A 19406-nucleotide genomic window follows, 5' to 3' on the forward strand; every position below is an offset into this window, starting at 1 on the left:
CTATCGATATCCTGCATCTGAGATCTCCCACTGGAACAATGATATAGGCAATACATCAAGCATGCCTCTGAGTCCCTCTGAGAATGTATCTTTTATATGTTTGAGTCAACTATTGGACTCACTGCCGTTTAGTCACGGCTCTTTATTAAAAGATAGATTTGAATAGTAAATGTTTAAGTTAAGTATGGCTTATATGAGGTCTACAGAGCGGTAAGAATAGGTCAGTTTTAAGAGTTTCTGAGGATGTTAATGTTCCCCTTTTCAGATATAGCCACAGAGTTTTAGGACAACGCAGGAGGACAATCATCCTGAACCTAGAGCTGAAATAAGAAGTATGTTATGGCCAAACAGTGGGATGTTCTTTTCTGACAAACATATAACAAATAAATATTCCCGTCAGAGAAATTAAACAGCATGGCACTTTTACGCAGAGGAGTACTCTATGGTTATGTGATCACTAGAATCCACTTGATGCACAAGAGTAGAGAGCACGAGAGAAAAAGAGAAATGAATGAGAATGTATGAGAATGAGTACAAGAGAGAAGTATCAGGGTGGTCCCTTTACAGAAAATCCCATGCTAGCACACAGTCTCCAGGCAGACCTGACATGGTAATGTATGCTGCTGGTTTACAGTACTCTTACAGTACTATGTCACGACTGCACATGTTGGCTTCAGCTGCAGATTGCAATGCAAATGTAGGTCACGGAAGATTCCCCCACCTTCCCTCTCTCCCCTTTATTCTACTGTATTCCCTTTATTTCCTCTTTTAAGCTGCTCGCTCTCTGATCTAGTTGTTCACTATTGTGCATCCCAGTCCTTCTGCGCGCAGTTCAGTTTCACTTCAGTTTTCTCTCTTTCTGGTTTCTTTCTGCACTGGCTTAGTCGTCAGCTCCCACCCCTCATCTTTGATGTCTCTGTGAATGCAGGACCGTAATGTTAACACGGTGCCTGAGGTAATCCAGTCAGTAAGCAGTGGGGCCAGTTCAGAGCTGCGTGTTTAGGGACACAGTCAGTTCTTGAATCTTGGGTGGAATGATGGGCAGTGTGTATTGAGGCATGGGTATTGATTTATGGGTACAAATACACAGGCTATTGATGGTGGGCTAAATCTACGTTCAATGGCCTTTTGGACAACATCAAATCACCACAGTTACTATTTCTGCATCATCAGGTAGGACATCAAATGGGGAGCGAATAAATAACCTCTTGAAGCACAAAAACATCAATTGTTGCAGTAGAGATGGCAATATGGTGCTTCATTCACTGGGAGCCTGCATATTATTCTACATAGCATGTAACAGCTCAACAGCAGCTATAAGTTTGCTGCCCAGAATCTGACCAATCAAATCCCCCCAAGGAGGGGGTTTAAGCGTGTCATAAGATGACCAGAGAGAGAAAGAGATGGAGAGAGAAAATAGATTACCCCAGAGCCCACTTGCTCTTTATTGGGTGCCCCACTTTCTCTCTAATCTTCCTTTCTGGTCTGACACACATTCCACAGACAGATAGAAAGGATTTACTAGGACCTCTAAATGCATTGCTTTTTTTGGCTAGAGTATTGCCGTCCTTATTTGGGGTATGCCGAAGTGAGAAACAGTGGCAATAATTATGGCAACCTAAAACAGTCACACAATGAAACCCAATCAACTTAAAAGCCAACATTAAAGCTATTATCTTTTTCATTTTTTGGACAAATGAGACACTGCATGTTCAGAAGAAACGGACCAGCATCACATCAGCATATGGTCGGAACGTGCAAAAAGTCTGATGTCATGGTTAATCATTTGAAGTGAAGAGGACAGAGGTTCATATTTCCACTGCAATAACAACTGAATAAGGAGTCATGGGGTCTGAGTCACGAACGTCTTGTTTGCAAGACTAAAGTCATAGCTAATGTGGCCTGAATTACTGTCACATTCATTTCAAATTTGCAATTCTGTAATTCATTACATTGCCAACATGGCAATACAGTAACAAAACAAATGTACCTTTAAAAAGCATACCAGCGAACAAAACCTTGTTACAACCTGCGTGTGTAAATCATACACAGGAAAACAGGAAGATATACTTAAAAAATACAGATAATTAAGGAGACCATGTAGACACATCCTCTTAAAAAAGATGCTGAAAAAGCCCCGGAGATTAGCGTTAGTATTCAATAATGTCAACACCCCATTTGGGGGCTTTAACAAGTTTACTTGGGACCAACATTTTTCAAGATATTCCAACAAGTCATAATACAGTTTTGGGTGTGCACAAGGAGTGGCACAGTATTATCCTCTCTTGCGTACAAGCCCAATATTTCAATTCTGTAAAAGCAAACACTGTCTGGTATAAAACGGATTAGTACATGTACATGCACATAGACAATGTGCATGTACATGGTCAATTGGAATCAATATACCAATGATACACTGCAAGTTCCCCTATACTATTGCCAAAGTAACTATTTGCCTTGACTTATACAGTTACAATTGAGCATGTACCAAATTTCCGTCGACATCAAAGCAATTCAGAGAAAACATAAAAGTTTGACCTTCAACAATTAAATGGGAAGGTGATCTTTAATGAAAGTGACTTTCAAACATGTGGAACATTTGGAAAATGTTGATTGCTGAGGAGAAATCCACCAGTGAAACCCAATTTACACTGGCTATCCTTGTTATGAGTATATCGAGACAAACAAGTTTTTCTCTAACAAATTTAGAAACAAGACGCACGGCAGTCTAAAGTATAATTAACAGAAACATGAAAGCGACTTGTCACCTACCAAACAGGGTATCAAATGTGTATGTGAATTTGCCTGTGACCGTCGGAAAGAGAGACTGGGAGGCCTCTAGTCTGGGAGATACCGATGATAATTTAAACCAGACACACATTAGAGAGACTGAACTGTTTGTCAGTACAACACAACACTGCATTGTTTGCAATAATGACCACCAGATTACATCTATGTGTGTGTCTGAGCCTTCGCATGCATAATGTGTGCACTTGTGTATGAGTAAGAGCCCTCTATACTGTCAAAGAGTTAGTGAGGGGACATTCTCCACCCGCATGCACGCACACACACACACACACACACACACACACACACACACACACACACACACACGCACTCTTAATACAAACACATCATTCATTCAGAGTGTTTTATGAAGTGTCTATAGGATGATAGGGAACAATCCAGCTGAAAGCTCACTGAGTCAACTCACTGAATGAGTAACTTGCATGGACTTAACTTACCCATTACTTATCCATCTATCAACCAATACAATGGCTGTATTATCTCACACACACTAAATAAGCTCATACCTATTAGATCCATTTAAAGAACGTTTGTGCAACATGCTTGTTGCAGCACATTTTACAACACATTCACTGAAATCCTTGTTTTCCTAAATAAATTAAAAAAGAATATATACACAAATATTAGACACAATTTATGCACAGTGTAAGTCACCTTGACTGAATGAGGCAACACTTCGTTCCAAGTTCACCTCACTGGTCATGGTGCAGCAGATGGCTCACCTGCCCAGTCACACTGTAAGAAGCTGCCATTCTGAATTGAACATTGAATGCCAATAAAAAGGCTAAACTTTAGTAGCTGTGGCACTCTATACTCCAGTGTGACAAATCTGAGCACAGAAACACACCTTTTATTTCTGTTACTTCCCACTGCAACCTAGTTCTTACGTTTCTCTGTCTCTGCCCCTCTCTAGCTTCCCATCTTTCTCTCTGTCCTTGAGGGGAGTTTCAACTAAAGTTCCTGATGATAAACTGAAACATGGGTCGATGTTGCTGTCACAGAACGGCTGTGTCTGCACCTGGTCTCGACAGCCCGGACACAGACAGGAGGTGAGGGTGTAGATACGGAGGAGTACGTGGAGAGGGAATTAAAAAGGGAAGGAAATTAAGGTGAGAAAGGAGAAGGCGAGAAAGGAGGGCAAATGACTTTGCCTCTTGAAAAAGTAATCTAATACTAATCTGGAGGGTAAATGGGAAACAAGTTGCATGTCAAAATTGCGTCTACATTGCATGGGCTGCCAACGTCAAAATCAGTGCATTTAGAGCTGAAGTTTCAAGAAGAGTCAAGCCCGTATTTGGTCTCCAACCAAGGCCGTAGTAGGGCAGCACTCGGAGTGTAAGCTCAACCATCTCTATGAAATCCAGTGAGTCGATACGTGCGAGCATGGAGGTATAGAACAAAAGCAGACTGTGTTGGGTTACAGCCGAGCTGCTGAGATGTGGTCTTGTGTAAATGTGTGAACTTTTACAGGGAGAAAAACCTAAAATTAGCACTCCACCGCCACAATAAATACATTTGTGAGGTTACAAATTAGGATACGCACACACACAGCCAGCAGATAGACACTTACTTGTGTGTCTGAAGGAAACAAGTGTGTTTATCTTAAATGCCCTCAGTTTCTCACGTACACACACACACACACACACAAACACACATAGGCAGACAGGCCAAATGTTATCAGCCCAGGGATTTCTTAGCAGGTTATGGAGGTGGAAAATATTTAGGAAAGGACAATAATTGAGAATAAAATGTCACACGTTTTCCAATCGATTGAGGCCAATTGCACGTAAGACAACATTACTTTCCCAGAAAAAAATCAAACATGAGACACTACCAATGTATTCCCCCCGCAAAAAGGAGTATAAATTTGGCAACTTTGTTGATAAATGCCTATTAAACCACAGCAGACATTTATTACGGTTAAGTTCATTTGCCAACGACATGTGTTATGAATTTGGCTTTGCATGCATGTCAGATGTTCCAAATCCAAAGCTCACTGGTCTAACCGGGTTTATGTTTAAACAAAAACAGAGAGCAAACTGTGCGAAAATCCACAAACACTTGTGTGGACACACATTGCATGCACGCAGAGTCAAGTGCACAGAGGAATCTCCAATTCTTTTCTAGGTCAAACACTTAGGAGGTGTTTGTCCTACTCGTCTCTGTGTCTCGAAAACATGCACACTCTCTCTCCTGGAGACAGAGTGTCTCTCTGTCACACACACACACACACACACATACACATACATACACATACATACACACACACACACACCTTAATTCCAAGATACGGGTATTTTGGAGACCAACTCTGGATTTGCAACGTGAGTGGGCAGATGTTTGTATAAAAGCAGATGGTTGCATTTTTTAGGTTGTATAGCTGTGCTTGAATTGTTACGCAAGTTCATATGTTGGGTCTGTGTATTTGACCCGTTAACGGATTTAATTGCCGGTTCCAGTGATCTGTAAGAGTCCCTGGATGGGGTCAGGGTGAACAGAAGAGAACAGAGGGTGGATTGAGAGCCACAGAGCTAGTGCAGGGGATGTGATTTAGGTCTGAGCTGGACAGAGCACAGGAAATGTACACAGACAGGCTGGTCTTGGACTGACGCTGTTAAACAGGACAGAGCCCTGTCAGAGAGGGCATGAGACAGTGGGTTGGTTCGGGATGTAAGGGTGCTCTGTAACAGAGGCCAAGCCATGACCTGAGAAGGGCAACGGGGAAACTGACAGATTTTTTTTTCTTCGTGAAGCTGTATGGGGGTCTGTCCATGGCAGAGCACACAGCCTGCTTAGAGAAATGAGTAAATAACTGGCAGAATTAGACTGGCTTTCTGCACCGAACTTGGAATGCACTGAACCGAAGATTTTTTGGGGACTAGACTTCAAAGTGTCCATGATAATTTAACAGAACATGTTACTTATGTCTTGGGACAATCAACAGACACTTGATTTCTTACTCCCCTGAGACTCATTCAGATTCAAAGATTAGATTACAGTGAGCTCCAGTATCTAGTTCATGTATACACTAATTACTAACCCTTCTATCTCACATTTAGACTTTTTGCATCCCGATGCTTCACATCCAGACCTAAAAGTTAAGCTGAAAAGTTCAAAAGAGTGATATGTGAATATGTCATATATGCTTGTAATCGTGACAGGCATAGATAACAGATAACAGTTGTAATAGCTTCTACCCTGCTTTAGCACCGAGTGAATTACCAGATGACTGGAAATAGTAGAAGGTAAATCTTTGGGGACATCTGGGCTTTACAACCCCACTTACCCTTGATATCCACTAACACAGCAACACTGCACAGACAACTATACAATATGCATGTCATCTGTTGTGGGATTTCCATTTGTTCTCCCCTCCCCCCACCCACCCCCACCCCCCTAAACATTTTACTTCAAAGCGCATAAGAAATATAGTGCAGATAGTTCGAAATGAGGAACATGCGCACCTTTAAAGTGGAAGTTATTTTCGGGTGCTGAACTCATTGTAGGAACTCAAGGGCCTCAGTGGAACTAAGCTATTCCATAAGGAGGGGCGGCATTGATGTTAATGGGAGAGGTTATACAATGGGCTTAAGCTAGGCAGTGTATAGAGGTCAGGAAGATGTAGCACAGCTACTTTGTCCTAACTAGAAGCAAGCTGGAAAATATGGAGCTCTGAGAGAACTTGACAAAGGGCATCTCAACCAGTTTACCAGTATTTTTACTGGATCGATACTTTATTCCCAGTATACACAATTATAATGTACTACTTCATACTGGAGGTTTTGACATGGGATTTAGCATCTCTATTTCACAACCCCCACTTTCTGCCCCTCCATGTCTACTGAGACAAGTCATTAAAGTTTCATAAAGGTTTGCAGCTCACTCTGACATGCTGGCCTGCTTCCAGTCAACAATACGAGTGAGGTTTATGTTTGGTTGATGTTTTGTTTTTCAACATTGGTCCAAGTGAAAAAGGTGGTTTCCACGGACATATAGAGGCAAATAAAAAGAAATTAACCGGGTGCAGTCAGATAGGAGGGACAGGCACAGGGAAGTACCGCCGGATAACAGCAAGTGTTATGTGACAACAGGACTGCAGAAAGGACAACAAAATACGTATTTTTTCCAAACAGAATGTGTATAAGAACTGGTTTATTGTATTCATACAGGGTGTAGACAACGACATCAGGATAATAAGATGGCTGGCTTGTAAACCTCGGGGAAGCAGATGTTTAAGTTGACCATACAGTGACTGAACATAGGTTAATACATCAACAACAGCTAATTATAATATTACGTGTTATACAATTGTGATGGCAAAACCAAAAAAATGCTGTTTGTTACACACAAAATACACAAGGGTATTTTTTTAAAACATCAAACTGCATATACCATGTAAAACAATATCTGACCACGTATTTACAATTCTGGTGATGAGGAGCTGTTGAAGATAATGTGATGTTTATAATTCTTCTTCTTGCACAAAGGATTCTCAATAACTGGACAGGTGAGTGGAGCATTAGAGTAATTATTGTCTTTAAAAACATGTTTGTACAACTTAATAATCTTTTTAGGTCTAATTAGCACTAACAGGCTTCTACATGCCGGCTGCGTGGCAGGTGGCTATTTCATCTCCGCGGAGTCAGGCGTGTCCAAACAGACTCAACACTAGCTGCTGACAGAGCCAGTGGGAATAATATACCCCACACACGCACACAGAGAGAGAGAGAGAGAGAGAGAGAGAGAGAGAGAGAGAGAGAGAGAGACAGACACAGAGAGAGCGAGAGAAACACAGAGAGAGAGAGAGACAGACACAGAGACACAGAGAGAGCGAGAGAGACACAGAGAGAGAGAGATATAGAGAGATAGAGATATAGAGATACATACAATAGACACTGTGACATACTAACATACTCTATATGAACACACACAAATACTCACTCTACATGCCCAGACAGTGCCCTGACAGCTGCCAACCAACATGCGACAAAGGCTTGGTTATTTTTATAACTGTGAACAAACTATCATGCGATGGTGTGGTGTGGGAAATTCAGTGTTGCGTGTGTGTCTTCATGAATATGTTCTGGAACATGTTACAACCAAGAACGACAGTTTCCAAGATGAGACTCTAGGATTTCAAACAAGCTATTTAATTAAGCCTCAAAACTGGTCAAACTTGCTCTCCGTTTTTCTACCTAGGGTGGTAAGCAGTCGGTCCAGAATGGGATGTCTTTATACCAGTAGCATTCTATGGTCTCGTAACCTTGGGTAGGTCATACTGGCCTTCGACTTTATAGAAGTTAAAGGCCCTTGAGTATGCTCTTAAATCATTCATGGCTGTCTATTTAGTCCAACCATATGCACTTCTTGGAAAGAGTAAAAATGGCATTACTGTGTTATTTGTAACATCTGCTCTCCTGGTCTGGTCTGTTGTATGGAATGACCTCATCTCCCTGGGCAGCATGGTCGTCGTCAGCTGTGTAACCGTGGATGACTTGAAAGAAACCTCACTACTCACCCACTCACACTCAACTCACTTGGTGAATGGAATACCACAAAGAGGTAGCACTAATATGAACACAGAAAAACAGACACACACACACACACACACACACATACAGAAACCCAAGCTAAAAAAAGATGCATACACAAGCTTGTAGAAACAGACACATACACAAACCCATTATACGCACAAGGAAACTATGATGAACGTATCATTTGGTAGAGAACAGAGGGAAAGAGTCGCTCTACATGGAAAATGAAACGGTACTCGATGACACAAGAGAAAGGATTATTCTTTTGCCTTTTCTATTCTCTCTTTACAGATACAATAGGGCTTTGTCTCATTCTTGACCAATGACGAATGCAGTTTCAAGTATTCAGAGGGAGATAATATGGTTCAGACAGCCTGGTTCTGTCACAGCCAACAGCTGAAAAAGAGCTGAAATGAAGATTGCAAAACACCAAGTTGTCTTATTAATTATTGTTTGATTTTTGCTTGTAAAATTAATATTTAAATTGATTTGCATGTTGTCTTGCTAAATTGTTTTAGTATTTAACAAATGTGGTTTTCATAACCTTTTGGTACAAGATAAATATAATAACTACAAGATAAATATAATAACCTGTGCTGGTTATGTTGCATAACTGTCTACCTAAAGTGGTACACTTGGTTTAAAAAGGTCCATCTTCAGTGTTTGCTAAACCGCTTTACTAGGAGGGGTGGGAACAATTATTGGATCTTAGAAACTTTATGATTCTCACTTAAAACAGATGCAAAAACTACTTTATTAGAAATTCATACGGCTCTCCATGGGTGGCTATTTTTATATACTGCAGTGAAGTTGGGGGAGGTCATAATGAGGTAAGGAGATTATTGACAGAATGTGAAGCGACTCAATGTGAGCTGCTCATTTTACTTTATTAGTTCAACCAAGATCGAGAGCTAAACGAGTTTATTTCTGCTTTAGTGGTGCGTCACAAGTAAAGATTATGTTATGATATGCTCAGATTCTGCTTATAAAATGTGAAACAAGAGGATGAATGCATCCCTTTCAACTATGTTTCCATGTTAGATTCAAACCTGCCGCAGGGTTGTCACGTGTGTCTGGAGCAAAGATTGCTTTGTGAGTCATAGCACCTTCCTCTGAAAGCTATATTGAATTAGGAGAAAACTAAAATTCCCTGGAATGTCACAGCAAAATTCACAAACACTCTAGGTAACAGCTTGTTAGTCAGTCTCCTGGACGTTGTTCAATATGGCCTGATGTCTGAGTCCTTCTGTAAAGTCAGACCCAGAACATGTTTAATCACATGACTTTAAAACAAAGAGAACCATTCGACCTATTACAGCAAACACTGGCAGACTGCTCCAAGGCAAGCGACGCCGTGGGTGCGTGATGTGACCATGCACTCTGGTGTGTGTTTGTGCCAACAGTACATGGATACATGTCTTTTGGAATGGTTTCTTCTTCGGGGGACAGGCTCAAGGTTATGAAATAGATAAAGCCGATACAGACACAGGGTGAAAAGGTGACCCGTAGAAAGGAAGTGTAGAAAGGGCTGCAAAAAGTGTCAAAGGAGACCGAATAAGAGATGAGCAGAGAGGGCTCAAAGTGGGACAGACTTACGACGCTAAAATGAAAGACAAAAAATGTAATTTATAAATTCAGTTCCTCGGTGAGTAGATCAGTGTGAAGACAGCAAACAATCTTCGGTCACAAGATTTGCTGCAGGCATGACACATTGAGTCTACAAATGTAACATGCTCCCATCATGGGTACAAAAATAAAGGTTAAACATTTTGGAAAAGTCTGTGTTGTTGATATGTGATCATTTGTTTTTGAAAAGACACTGAAAAAAAAAAAAGCTCTGAATGCTTTACAATTACATTTTGTTTTTTAAGGTGACATTTTGGGTTGACCCATGTCAGTGCTAATGTTGCTTTCCCAGCGCAAAGTTAATTCAGACACTTGGAGCTGATATTGTAAACTTTCTTAAATAATAATAATGTGTTGAAAGTGTGCTCAGGTCGCTTCTTGAGAAACTTGCTCAGTGTTTAAGACCATACTGAAACAAAGTGAAAATACATGGGGAAGCAAAAGCTGAGCTGTCAAGGCTGAGCATCAAGAGCTAAAATAAACAAAAAGGCAACCAAAAAAGAGGAAGAAACAACTGGATGAATGAATGCCCACAGGGATATGATATATGACAAAGATCATGAAAGGTGCAGCTTTATTTTAACAGAAGAATATGTACAGTTAACCCTGACATTCAAAGAATGGACCTGAATAATTATTTCTCAGGAAACATAAGAGGAATAAAAAATTTAAAAAACTTGCAGAGGTTAAAAACACAGCTGGAAAACAAGTCAGAACGAGAGGCAATGTACTTTATCAGAAGGAGATAAAGAAAAGTGAGCCCTTTGTGCAGGGAGAAAGTCCAAATCCGAACAAACCACAACAGAGCATAGCGAAACAGGTGGTTTCAGCTAATCCTGTGTGTGTGTGTGTGTGTGTGTGTGTGTGTGTGTGTGTGTGTGTGTGTGTGTGTGTGTGTGTGTGTGTGTGTGTGTGTGTGCGTGCGAGAACGTACAAGTCTTTGTCTGAACACATTTGAATATGCAGACCTGTAAGCATCTATAGTTATGAGTGCGTAGCTCTCTGTTCATTGTGTGTGTGTGTATATATATATTTATGTATCTATACATGTACCTCTCATATACTGATGTGTCTGTGTTCACTGTAAGCTCCAATATACTCTGAATAATAGAGCCCAACAGTGGAAAGGAAAGGCTTTGTCTGGAAACTTAAGTATTTCTTTCTTTCTTTCTTTCTTTCTTTCTCCACTTTGCATTCCGGTTATTATATTTCACTCAACTGTAAACTGGTAAGCCGGTCTTTACCTTTACAAATCTTGACAATGAAAAGAAGGATACCCACTCAGAGTTTATTTTGGCAAAACAAAATAATCCTTGCATCTTAATCCTCATTTATTGTCCAACCCTAACTATGCTTTAATTGGGTATTTTCAACCTAGTCCATGGAATGCAAAGAACTGGCCCAGCATCCCAAGTATTTTTCTCCTCATGAATACATCTGTATCAGTCAAGGGTTTTTGACACTGCGGTTAGCTCATGCAATGAACATTTACTGGTGTTTACACTGGAAGATTGTTTCACAAATCTGGTGTGTTTTCCATGAACCAATCAATTATAGCTATCATGCTGACATGTTTTTCACAATAAATCAAAAAGCATATTTTAATCAATAGCCATTTTAATTATTGTTCTGATTATCGGTATATAATATTTAAACATGAATACTAAAGAAAATCTTGGGCACAGTTTCAGCTTCTGTGAATAAGGTGTCTTCCTGTTCTTTAGTGTATGTTAATAATCTGATTTTAAAGAAATCATTGAGGTATTTCGGAAGAGTTGTTTGAAGACCTTAAATCCACCTTTCATGAATTACAAATGGAAACAAATATTTAGTTGGTAGTAAGGACTGGAAATGTATTTAAGAATGAGAATTTAAGAAGAGTGAGAACATCTTATGCATTGTCTGTAACTCAGGTCTTGCTCGCAGTTACCTGTGTCATTGCAAAATAATATTTAATTTGTAGTTATTCCAGGTTTTAGCCACATTGGGAACTGAGGGAAAAGAAAAAGGACTGGTCCTTAAATGAAAGTGTCTTTGCGGTCCAAGGTTGAGTTTAGAAAAGCCTTCTGTTAATGTGCCTTTCATGCTTCTGATTATGCTGCTTGATGCAGCTGCAGTGATAACATTGATAACAGTGTCCCCAAGTAACTTTCATCCAAACATAACTACTGTCACATATCAAAGTCTGCCGAGTCAAGGGATCAATCCTTGAATGTTTATGAGCTACCATCACTGCCAAAATATCCAAGGCGCTACAATAAAGCAACGTTTACAAAAGGCGGCCGAAAGCCTTGTTCTCCTGATTAGGAGACTAAATAAGCTTTAACAGGTGTCAAATCTTAGGTTACTTTTATGTGTGTGCACCTTGATTATTATTATTATAATTATAATAATAACATAGTTATTATAATAATAATAATAATAATAATAATAATAGCAGAACATTAACAGTTGGTGGTCTCTATGGTGGGGTGGAGAGATAAAGGGCTGTTTCCTTTTTACTTTAGCTCCATAACACACACACACACACACACACATACACACACCCCCCCCTTTGATCCACAAACACATGATTTCCATGGCTGCGGGGAGCAGGTCAGGACTTGGAGACACACAGGACGAGAAGAAGATGGAGAAGATAGAAAAGATGAAGGAAAGAAACCCATCATCTTTGTATATTTTGGCATCAGCAGCCTCTGGCTATTCGTGATAAGCAAACAGAAAATGGTGTGTCTTTCAGTACTATCCTTTATCTGATCTAGACACAAAACCGCACAGATGCTCTTTAACATCAAACCTACTAATGCAAGCACACACACAGAGACACGCGAGCCGTGATGCTCTTCTGCTGTGTGGGTGAACAATAGAGTAAGCTGATACCTTCGCCAGGTAGAGGCGGCTACAGAGCGGCCACTCGTCTACAGAGCGTTACAAATTCAACTATTTAAAGATAACGAATAACACAGCTGGAGATACACATATTAAAAGCTATGTGCTATATATATCAAAGCATTCATAAACTCATACAAAGTATGTTAAGCAAAAAAGAAAGGCTTACAGGCTTAAGTAGTGGAAACACGGTGCTGCCCTTAGAGTGTACAGCATCAGTCTGAGGTACAGGGTTTGATACAAACATCTTAGGAATTTGCAAAGATATACAACTGTAGCCCCAAAATTAAAATATAATCTGTAATCCAGATTTAAAAAATGATTCCTTTTACCCTGGTAGGATTATCAGGTGGACAGGTTATCTGTCTCTGATGCAGATAGCAGTGTATCCGCCAACAGTGCACCAAAACACATTATCCATGCTTGCCTCTGTGCTGAGGAGCTCAGGTTGTACTGAGCAACAGAGCACAAAAACGCTAACAGTGTAATGCAATACTGCTGACCTGAGATATGTAGAGAGCATAGTGAGAGAAAGTGATGAAAGAGCAGAGGAAAGATGGCGCTTTTCAGATGAGAGAATCTGACTCCTTTGCAGTAAATATCCACACTGTGTGTGTGAGACAGAGGGAGGAAGAGAATTATGACTCCCTGTACTCCTACATATCTCTCCCTCCTATGCTTCTCTGCAGTACGTGAGATGATGAATGTGTGTGCCTGTCTCAGTTCCTATTAATAGTATTAATAATATGAAATAAGGTCTGAGGTGTCAAAGCTAGGGGAGGACGAGATCTCTCAATCCCTCTTTTTTTCCTCTCTCAAACGCATACAGAGTGGAAGCAGACTCTACGGGAGAGTCCAGATGTAGCTAGAGGTGAAGTATGTGTGGGGGTGAGGGGCAGAACGCCGGGGAAAGGGGGCAGAGGTCGAAGACAAAAGCCAGCAGCAGATCTTCAAAACAGCACAGTGACGGATTTACTACCCATACGATAAAGCAAACAACCCACAAAACTTCTCAGCACAGTGGGGCGAAAGACTGGACTTGCACAGTAGGGCTACACAGACAAACATACAGACACATAGGTGCCCAGACACACATACTGTTTAACTGCGAGTCAAATGATTTAACCCCTTCAGCCTTGTGCTACACTGAGTCTATCAAGACTGGAAATAACACAGATTCCTTTCAGAGATCATGGATTGATTTGCATACACTCACGCCTATACATCGGTGAGCATATTCCTACCTCGTGAGTTGGTAGCCAGGTCAGCCACTTTCTGGAAGGCATCGAGGAAAGCCGCCACAGCAACCACGGTCGCCCTGGGAGAAAAGAGTCAAACGGAGGTTCAGTATGGAAGTAAATACATCACACTTTACTGAGGAGAAACACTAGGAGGCACTACGTTTAGTAAAACGTAAAACTGTACACAAACAAATGAGAAACTCACAGTGTAATAAATGATGTCAGAAGCAGTACTTTGATTCCGCCAAAGATAACAGAAGACACAGGCGGGTGCTCAACTGCAGCAATTACATGCAAGTGTGCACATCGATAACTTATGTACTACATTTTAGATTATGAAGCCTACATCAACCCTGATCATTTGAAATTTTAAGTATGTATAATATTTACTGCGAGTGTCTGAGTGAGTTCAAACTTAAACGTGCCCCTGCTGTGTGAGGAATGTCTAAGTCTACCGCTGGAATCTGTCCGGCTCGGCAGAGCAGCTTTTCAGTTTGCTGCTCTTCCAGGTCAATGAAAGGATCAATGTAGGATCTACCCTGTTGATCTAAAATGGAGAAACGGGATCACACTTGCTTTTGTCATCTTGTATGGTTTACCAAGGATTTACAAGTTGCCGCATTATATAATACTTTTACATAAAAGACTGAAGATATTGCAATCTCTAATGAAAAAAAACTTGGTATAGGATCACTTGCTGTTTTACTCATAGATACTATCTTGCTGGTATCCAGACTGATAGTCTGTCTGGCTGCCTGGCTGACCAGTTACTATGCTCGCTGGCAACGGGGCGTCTCATTGGCGCTCCCAGCTGACTGGTTAACTGGGAAATACTAACTCACCTACTTCAGAGACAACAGGGGCTCTTGTGATTAGGATCCCAAGTATGGAGATGACGCTCTTTGTGTCTTTAGGTATGTGTGTGCACGTGCATGCGCGATACCTGATCCCCACAACAGAGACAATGCAACAGTCATGCATGCATGCAAAAAAAGAAAAAAGAAAAAAGAAAAAACACGTTCCAAGCCAAAAGAGCATGTTTGTTCTAACCCTGAGTACCTTCAGTTGCAAACACTTGTTATATTCCACAGGCCAACAGAAAACCATCATTACACAACTTGTGAATTTCCATAAACAAGCCTTACAGGTAGCTTTCACAACTGGGCAAAAACAATAAGCTGAATACAGGTTGGTGGCATTTCTAAAGTGTGACTTGCACGTGGTTTTTAATCCTGAACATTCTAACGCCATTACACATCTGTTTCTATGAGTTAACGGAGTATGTTTTTAACTTTGTGTGTATCTTAAGACACATGCAAGGCAATTGCAGTAGTGCTCCTGATGCATGGCCTCTGGGGTGAGGTGATATCCTTATAGGGGAAGAGTATCGGTTTTACACATCAAAGTCTGTTTACAGATCTTGGGGAGTACTACTGTATACGTGAGGCGTCGAGGGAACATCGGTTGGGTCTAAACACTTCAAGTTTGAAAAGAATGCGGGGCTGAGCGCCCGTTTGGTTCCAGCCCAGAACCAGTGCTGACCACAGAGCCACGGAGTCGTGCTCTCTTGAATTGATTTACGGAAGGAAACGATTTAAAATAGACTAAAGGTTTACTGTATGTTTATTTAATGTGTTTCCTCAACTGTCTCAAGACTGTTTTAAGTTGTTAGTTGCTTAATAGGAGGTACAGTTAACATCTCAGAAGGGCCTCCTACGAAAGAAAGGTCAAAACAACAGAACACAACTGATGAACAAACCTGTAGTTTCAGGCCTGAATATTCTTTTACATTTGAGTGACAGCCAAGTCTTAGCATTCAGTCAATAATGGAACTTTCTTTATCACTCGAAAACATAATATGATTGGCTATTGTAACGCTGACCAGAAGATCCAAGGGTGTGTCCTGCAAATGGAAACATACACACGGGCACACACAGATTCCTTTCTATTTAAAGGCCAGTGCAGCCACCCAAGCAACCTTCAACTCCACTAATATATCCCACGTACACATTGGTCAATTGATTATATTTGACATGCACGTGCAGCAAATGTCTTGATCAGTCAAGCTTAATTTAATAATCCAAAACAGGTGGTTTTAACAGAAGCCAACTTTTAATATTAGTGGCTCCGGCCCACTGAAGTACAATGTGCAGAAGTTTACAATTACACGCCATAATCATCTTCTGTAATCTGCTCCATTCTTGTACAAGAAAAAAAAACTCTGATTCACAACACTTTCCAGTGCTGTCCTTAGTATAACCTAGGAAAGGTTGTTAGCATAAGTTGGAAAAATCATGATTTTACATTAAATAATTAAACATTCATTCATTTTTTTAAATGTTCTGGCTGAATTGACTATGAAATTAGGTAATCTCTAAACACATACATTAATATTAAATTGCACCAAAGGCAGAATAATCAGGTTTTAAATTTCAGCTCCGACAATCAGCCAAAAAAAACCCCAAGACTTCTGTGGCTGCTGCAAGCCTTCAGCTCTGCAGTGCTCCAACAATGACCTGCCGGCTACCATTGGCCTGGAAATCTGCACACGCCCCTGTCCTGGCGTCAAGACAAATGACTTTTACATCTATTCCACAAGGCCTCGGCCAAGCCAATCTAAACTCCCCATAGACCCTGGGGTAGTATAGCAGATTGCTATTTCTGACAATGATATATTCCGCACTGCTGCCCCCATCTATTCTTAGATCAACAGAAATTGGAATGTGACTGTAGTAAATTTGAATCATAGAAAGAGTTTGTCTTTAACTCCCCTTGTTTGACAGAACATAGAAATCTTCATGAGAGCGCGAACGTGCTATAAAACATTTTTTTATACGCATGTATGTTTGTACCGTATGTATCTGTTGATCTACCCATATATCAATCTACTTGTACTTTTACCATCTAAACTTTTAGGGCTTCTAGTTGAGTCCAAGTAAGTTGTATAACCACACAGTTCATAAACTGAATTTGAAGTTTTGAGGTGGTCTGTTTTTCACAAAATGTTCTTCTTTTGAAACAGAGGGAGCGAGGCCTCTGTGTACGCCTCGCTCTGCAGCTGCATGAACCATGATCCACTAAACAGACCAAACACTGACAAGTTAAAAGAGGACTGCGATTAGAAATCAGCTAGCCTATATTCCACCCTGCCCTCTTTCTTCAAAGCTGAGCGTGCGTGTGTGTGCGTGTGTGTGTGTGTGTGTGTTGCTTAAAACCAGAATGGGCAGAAAAAAACACCATATTTGGACCAAAAAAATGACAGAACAGGCCCAACACTGTAATTGGTTGATTTCCTATAGTTGCTTTGTGAGAGGGGAGCAAAGGGTCGAAATTACAGAGTAGCCTGCTTTAGGACGTCATTAGACACACAGACATATGCCGCTACAACTGCTGGATAGTCACTTATCCAGGCCGAGGAGGGAAGGTGGGTGTGTTTGTGTTTTACTGGGTGTGTGTGCCCTTCTATGGAGCCTAGTCCTCAAGCAGATTAGAGAGGTCCTTGGGTGTGGGTTATGCCGTAGACGAAGGGGCTAGTTTGGGTGTGAAGGAAGATAGTCGCACAAGTGTAGCCACAACGCAAAACCTTTTTTTAATATAATATACCAACGTTTCATTTCATTGGAACATTGGTAAATTATTAAATTCAACTAAACCAAACGTTAATACAATTATGAGGCCAAGTCCTTTTTTTGTTGCTGGAAACAGGCTTTAAAGCAGGCAGAAAAAGGCCCTATTTGTAGGTCATCGTAAGCAAGCGCAGATAGCACACTCTTAATGCTACAGCAGCAGGGGCACCGTTACAGTCAGCCATATGCCACAACTTCTGCCACCTGGAGCCCAAGCCAACCTCAGTCGAACAAACGATAGCCTAAAATACTTAAACATGGTCATCTTGATCTAAATGCCACTCCTGAAAAGAAGGAACTGATCTTTTTCCGGGAGCAGCATTTGATTAATCCTGATACAGCAAAAAAAGTGGTGTAATAATGGAAATCGAATAGGTTAAGTAAAGGACAGCAATCACCCATTATAACCTAATCGGACTGGATACAAAGATCTCACCGACACACTGTAGGTTCAACTGACCTCTTCACCAGTACAATTACGAATAGATTTGTTCTTTTATCATTGCCCTGGTGCCCAGACACACAGTCATCCTACTGCCAAACAACCGGTCATTAGCAACAAGACTACAAATACTCCCCTGAGCTTTAGCATGGCAGGGTCACATATTTAACCCCTGAATGATGGAGAGACTTGAATAACATATCACCATTAATCAGCCTAATACTGAGAAAATGGAAGAATGGGACACTGAGTGGTCCCTGGAAAGTATTGTTAAGTCCCTGAGCCTTTATTCAACTGTCACTATTAGTCTGTCTCAGGACACGTGGACACTTAAATGGCTGGAGAACTGCCATGCATTGTTAATCAAAGGATAATTTAGACCATAGGACATCCATATTTACAGTACTTGCTGGACAATAAGCTTTTATTTCAGCTGTCATAAATTGTTTGTCACCTGACACGTGGCCACTTAAAACCAACTAGGAGAGGTGGCTGGGATTGACATTCATTGTTAACGGATGACTTGTGATAATTTTGGCAGGAGGTGTGCAAATCTACAGCAATTTAAATAAAAAATTAAATCAGGCTTAAAGAAGACTAAACGGGGGAGAGTATTGTTAAGAGATTAGGCTTTTATGTAGACCGTCAGTGCTTGTTACTCTCAGGACAAGTGGCAACTTAAAACTTCTTCAGAGGGAAATTGACTCACTTCTAATGTAAAAGTCCAAATAAAGCACAAAATAGGTTGACGGATTGATATGCCTCACCTGAGCTGGGACTGCAGTTTGCCGGCCTTAGTGATAAAGTCCTCCCAAATAGGGTAGCTGCTCTGTGGGGGGGAAAGAGACACAAACATGGATGACACAATCATCTGGACAGATTACATTTTTCCCAGAGCTCAATCAACATGACTCAAAACTGATGACTCACCTCACCTGCAGGGCTTAAGAGAACACATCCAAGTACTAGGCTTTCCTATCCATGTGACCAAGTTTATCACATTCCCCTCCCCCTCTATTTTGTTGAACATTTTATTAATTCTACGTTATCTGCTTATGGGAGACCAGAATAGGTACCGTCATGTGATGGTTATGAGGATATGAGGTTTGCGAAATGGGTCACGGGTCTCTTTTGGAAAGATCCCCACACAACAAGAGCACTAATTCATGGTATAATGAGCCTGGTTCCCGATGGGACTCTAAATTTACAGAAATTCAGGTCCCGGGCTGAAAATAGTTGA

General features: G+C 40.8%; 1 protein-coding gene across 6 annotated transcripts in view; it reads right to left on the bottom strand.

The window, feature by feature from the left end:
* Nucleotides 1-19406, bottom strand: part of LOC117745053 (protein MTSS 1-like) — a 45007-nt gene that overhangs the window by 23739 nt on the left and 1862 nt on the right. For all 6 annotated transcript variants that reach the window (XM_034553050.1, XM_034553047.1, XM_034553046.1 and 3 more), the window contains exons 2-3: nucleotides 18934-18995; nucleotides 14102-14175 (exon numbers count right to left, since the gene is read on the bottom strand). In XM_034553050.1, the coding sequence (XP_034408941.1) occupies nucleotides 14102-14175; nucleotides 18934-18995 (136 nt within the window). The remainder of the gene's footprint in view (nucleotides 1-14101; nucleotides 14176-18933; nucleotides 18996-19406) is intronic.

The sequence above is a fragment of the Cyclopterus lumpus genome, chromosome 16 (assembly GCF_009769545.1).
Source record: "Cyclopterus lumpus isolate fCycLum1 chromosome 16, fCycLum1.pri, whole genome shotgun sequence".
Lineage (NCBI taxonomy): Eukaryota > Metazoa > Chordata > Actinopteri > Perciformes > Cyclopteridae > Cyclopterus > Cyclopterus lumpus.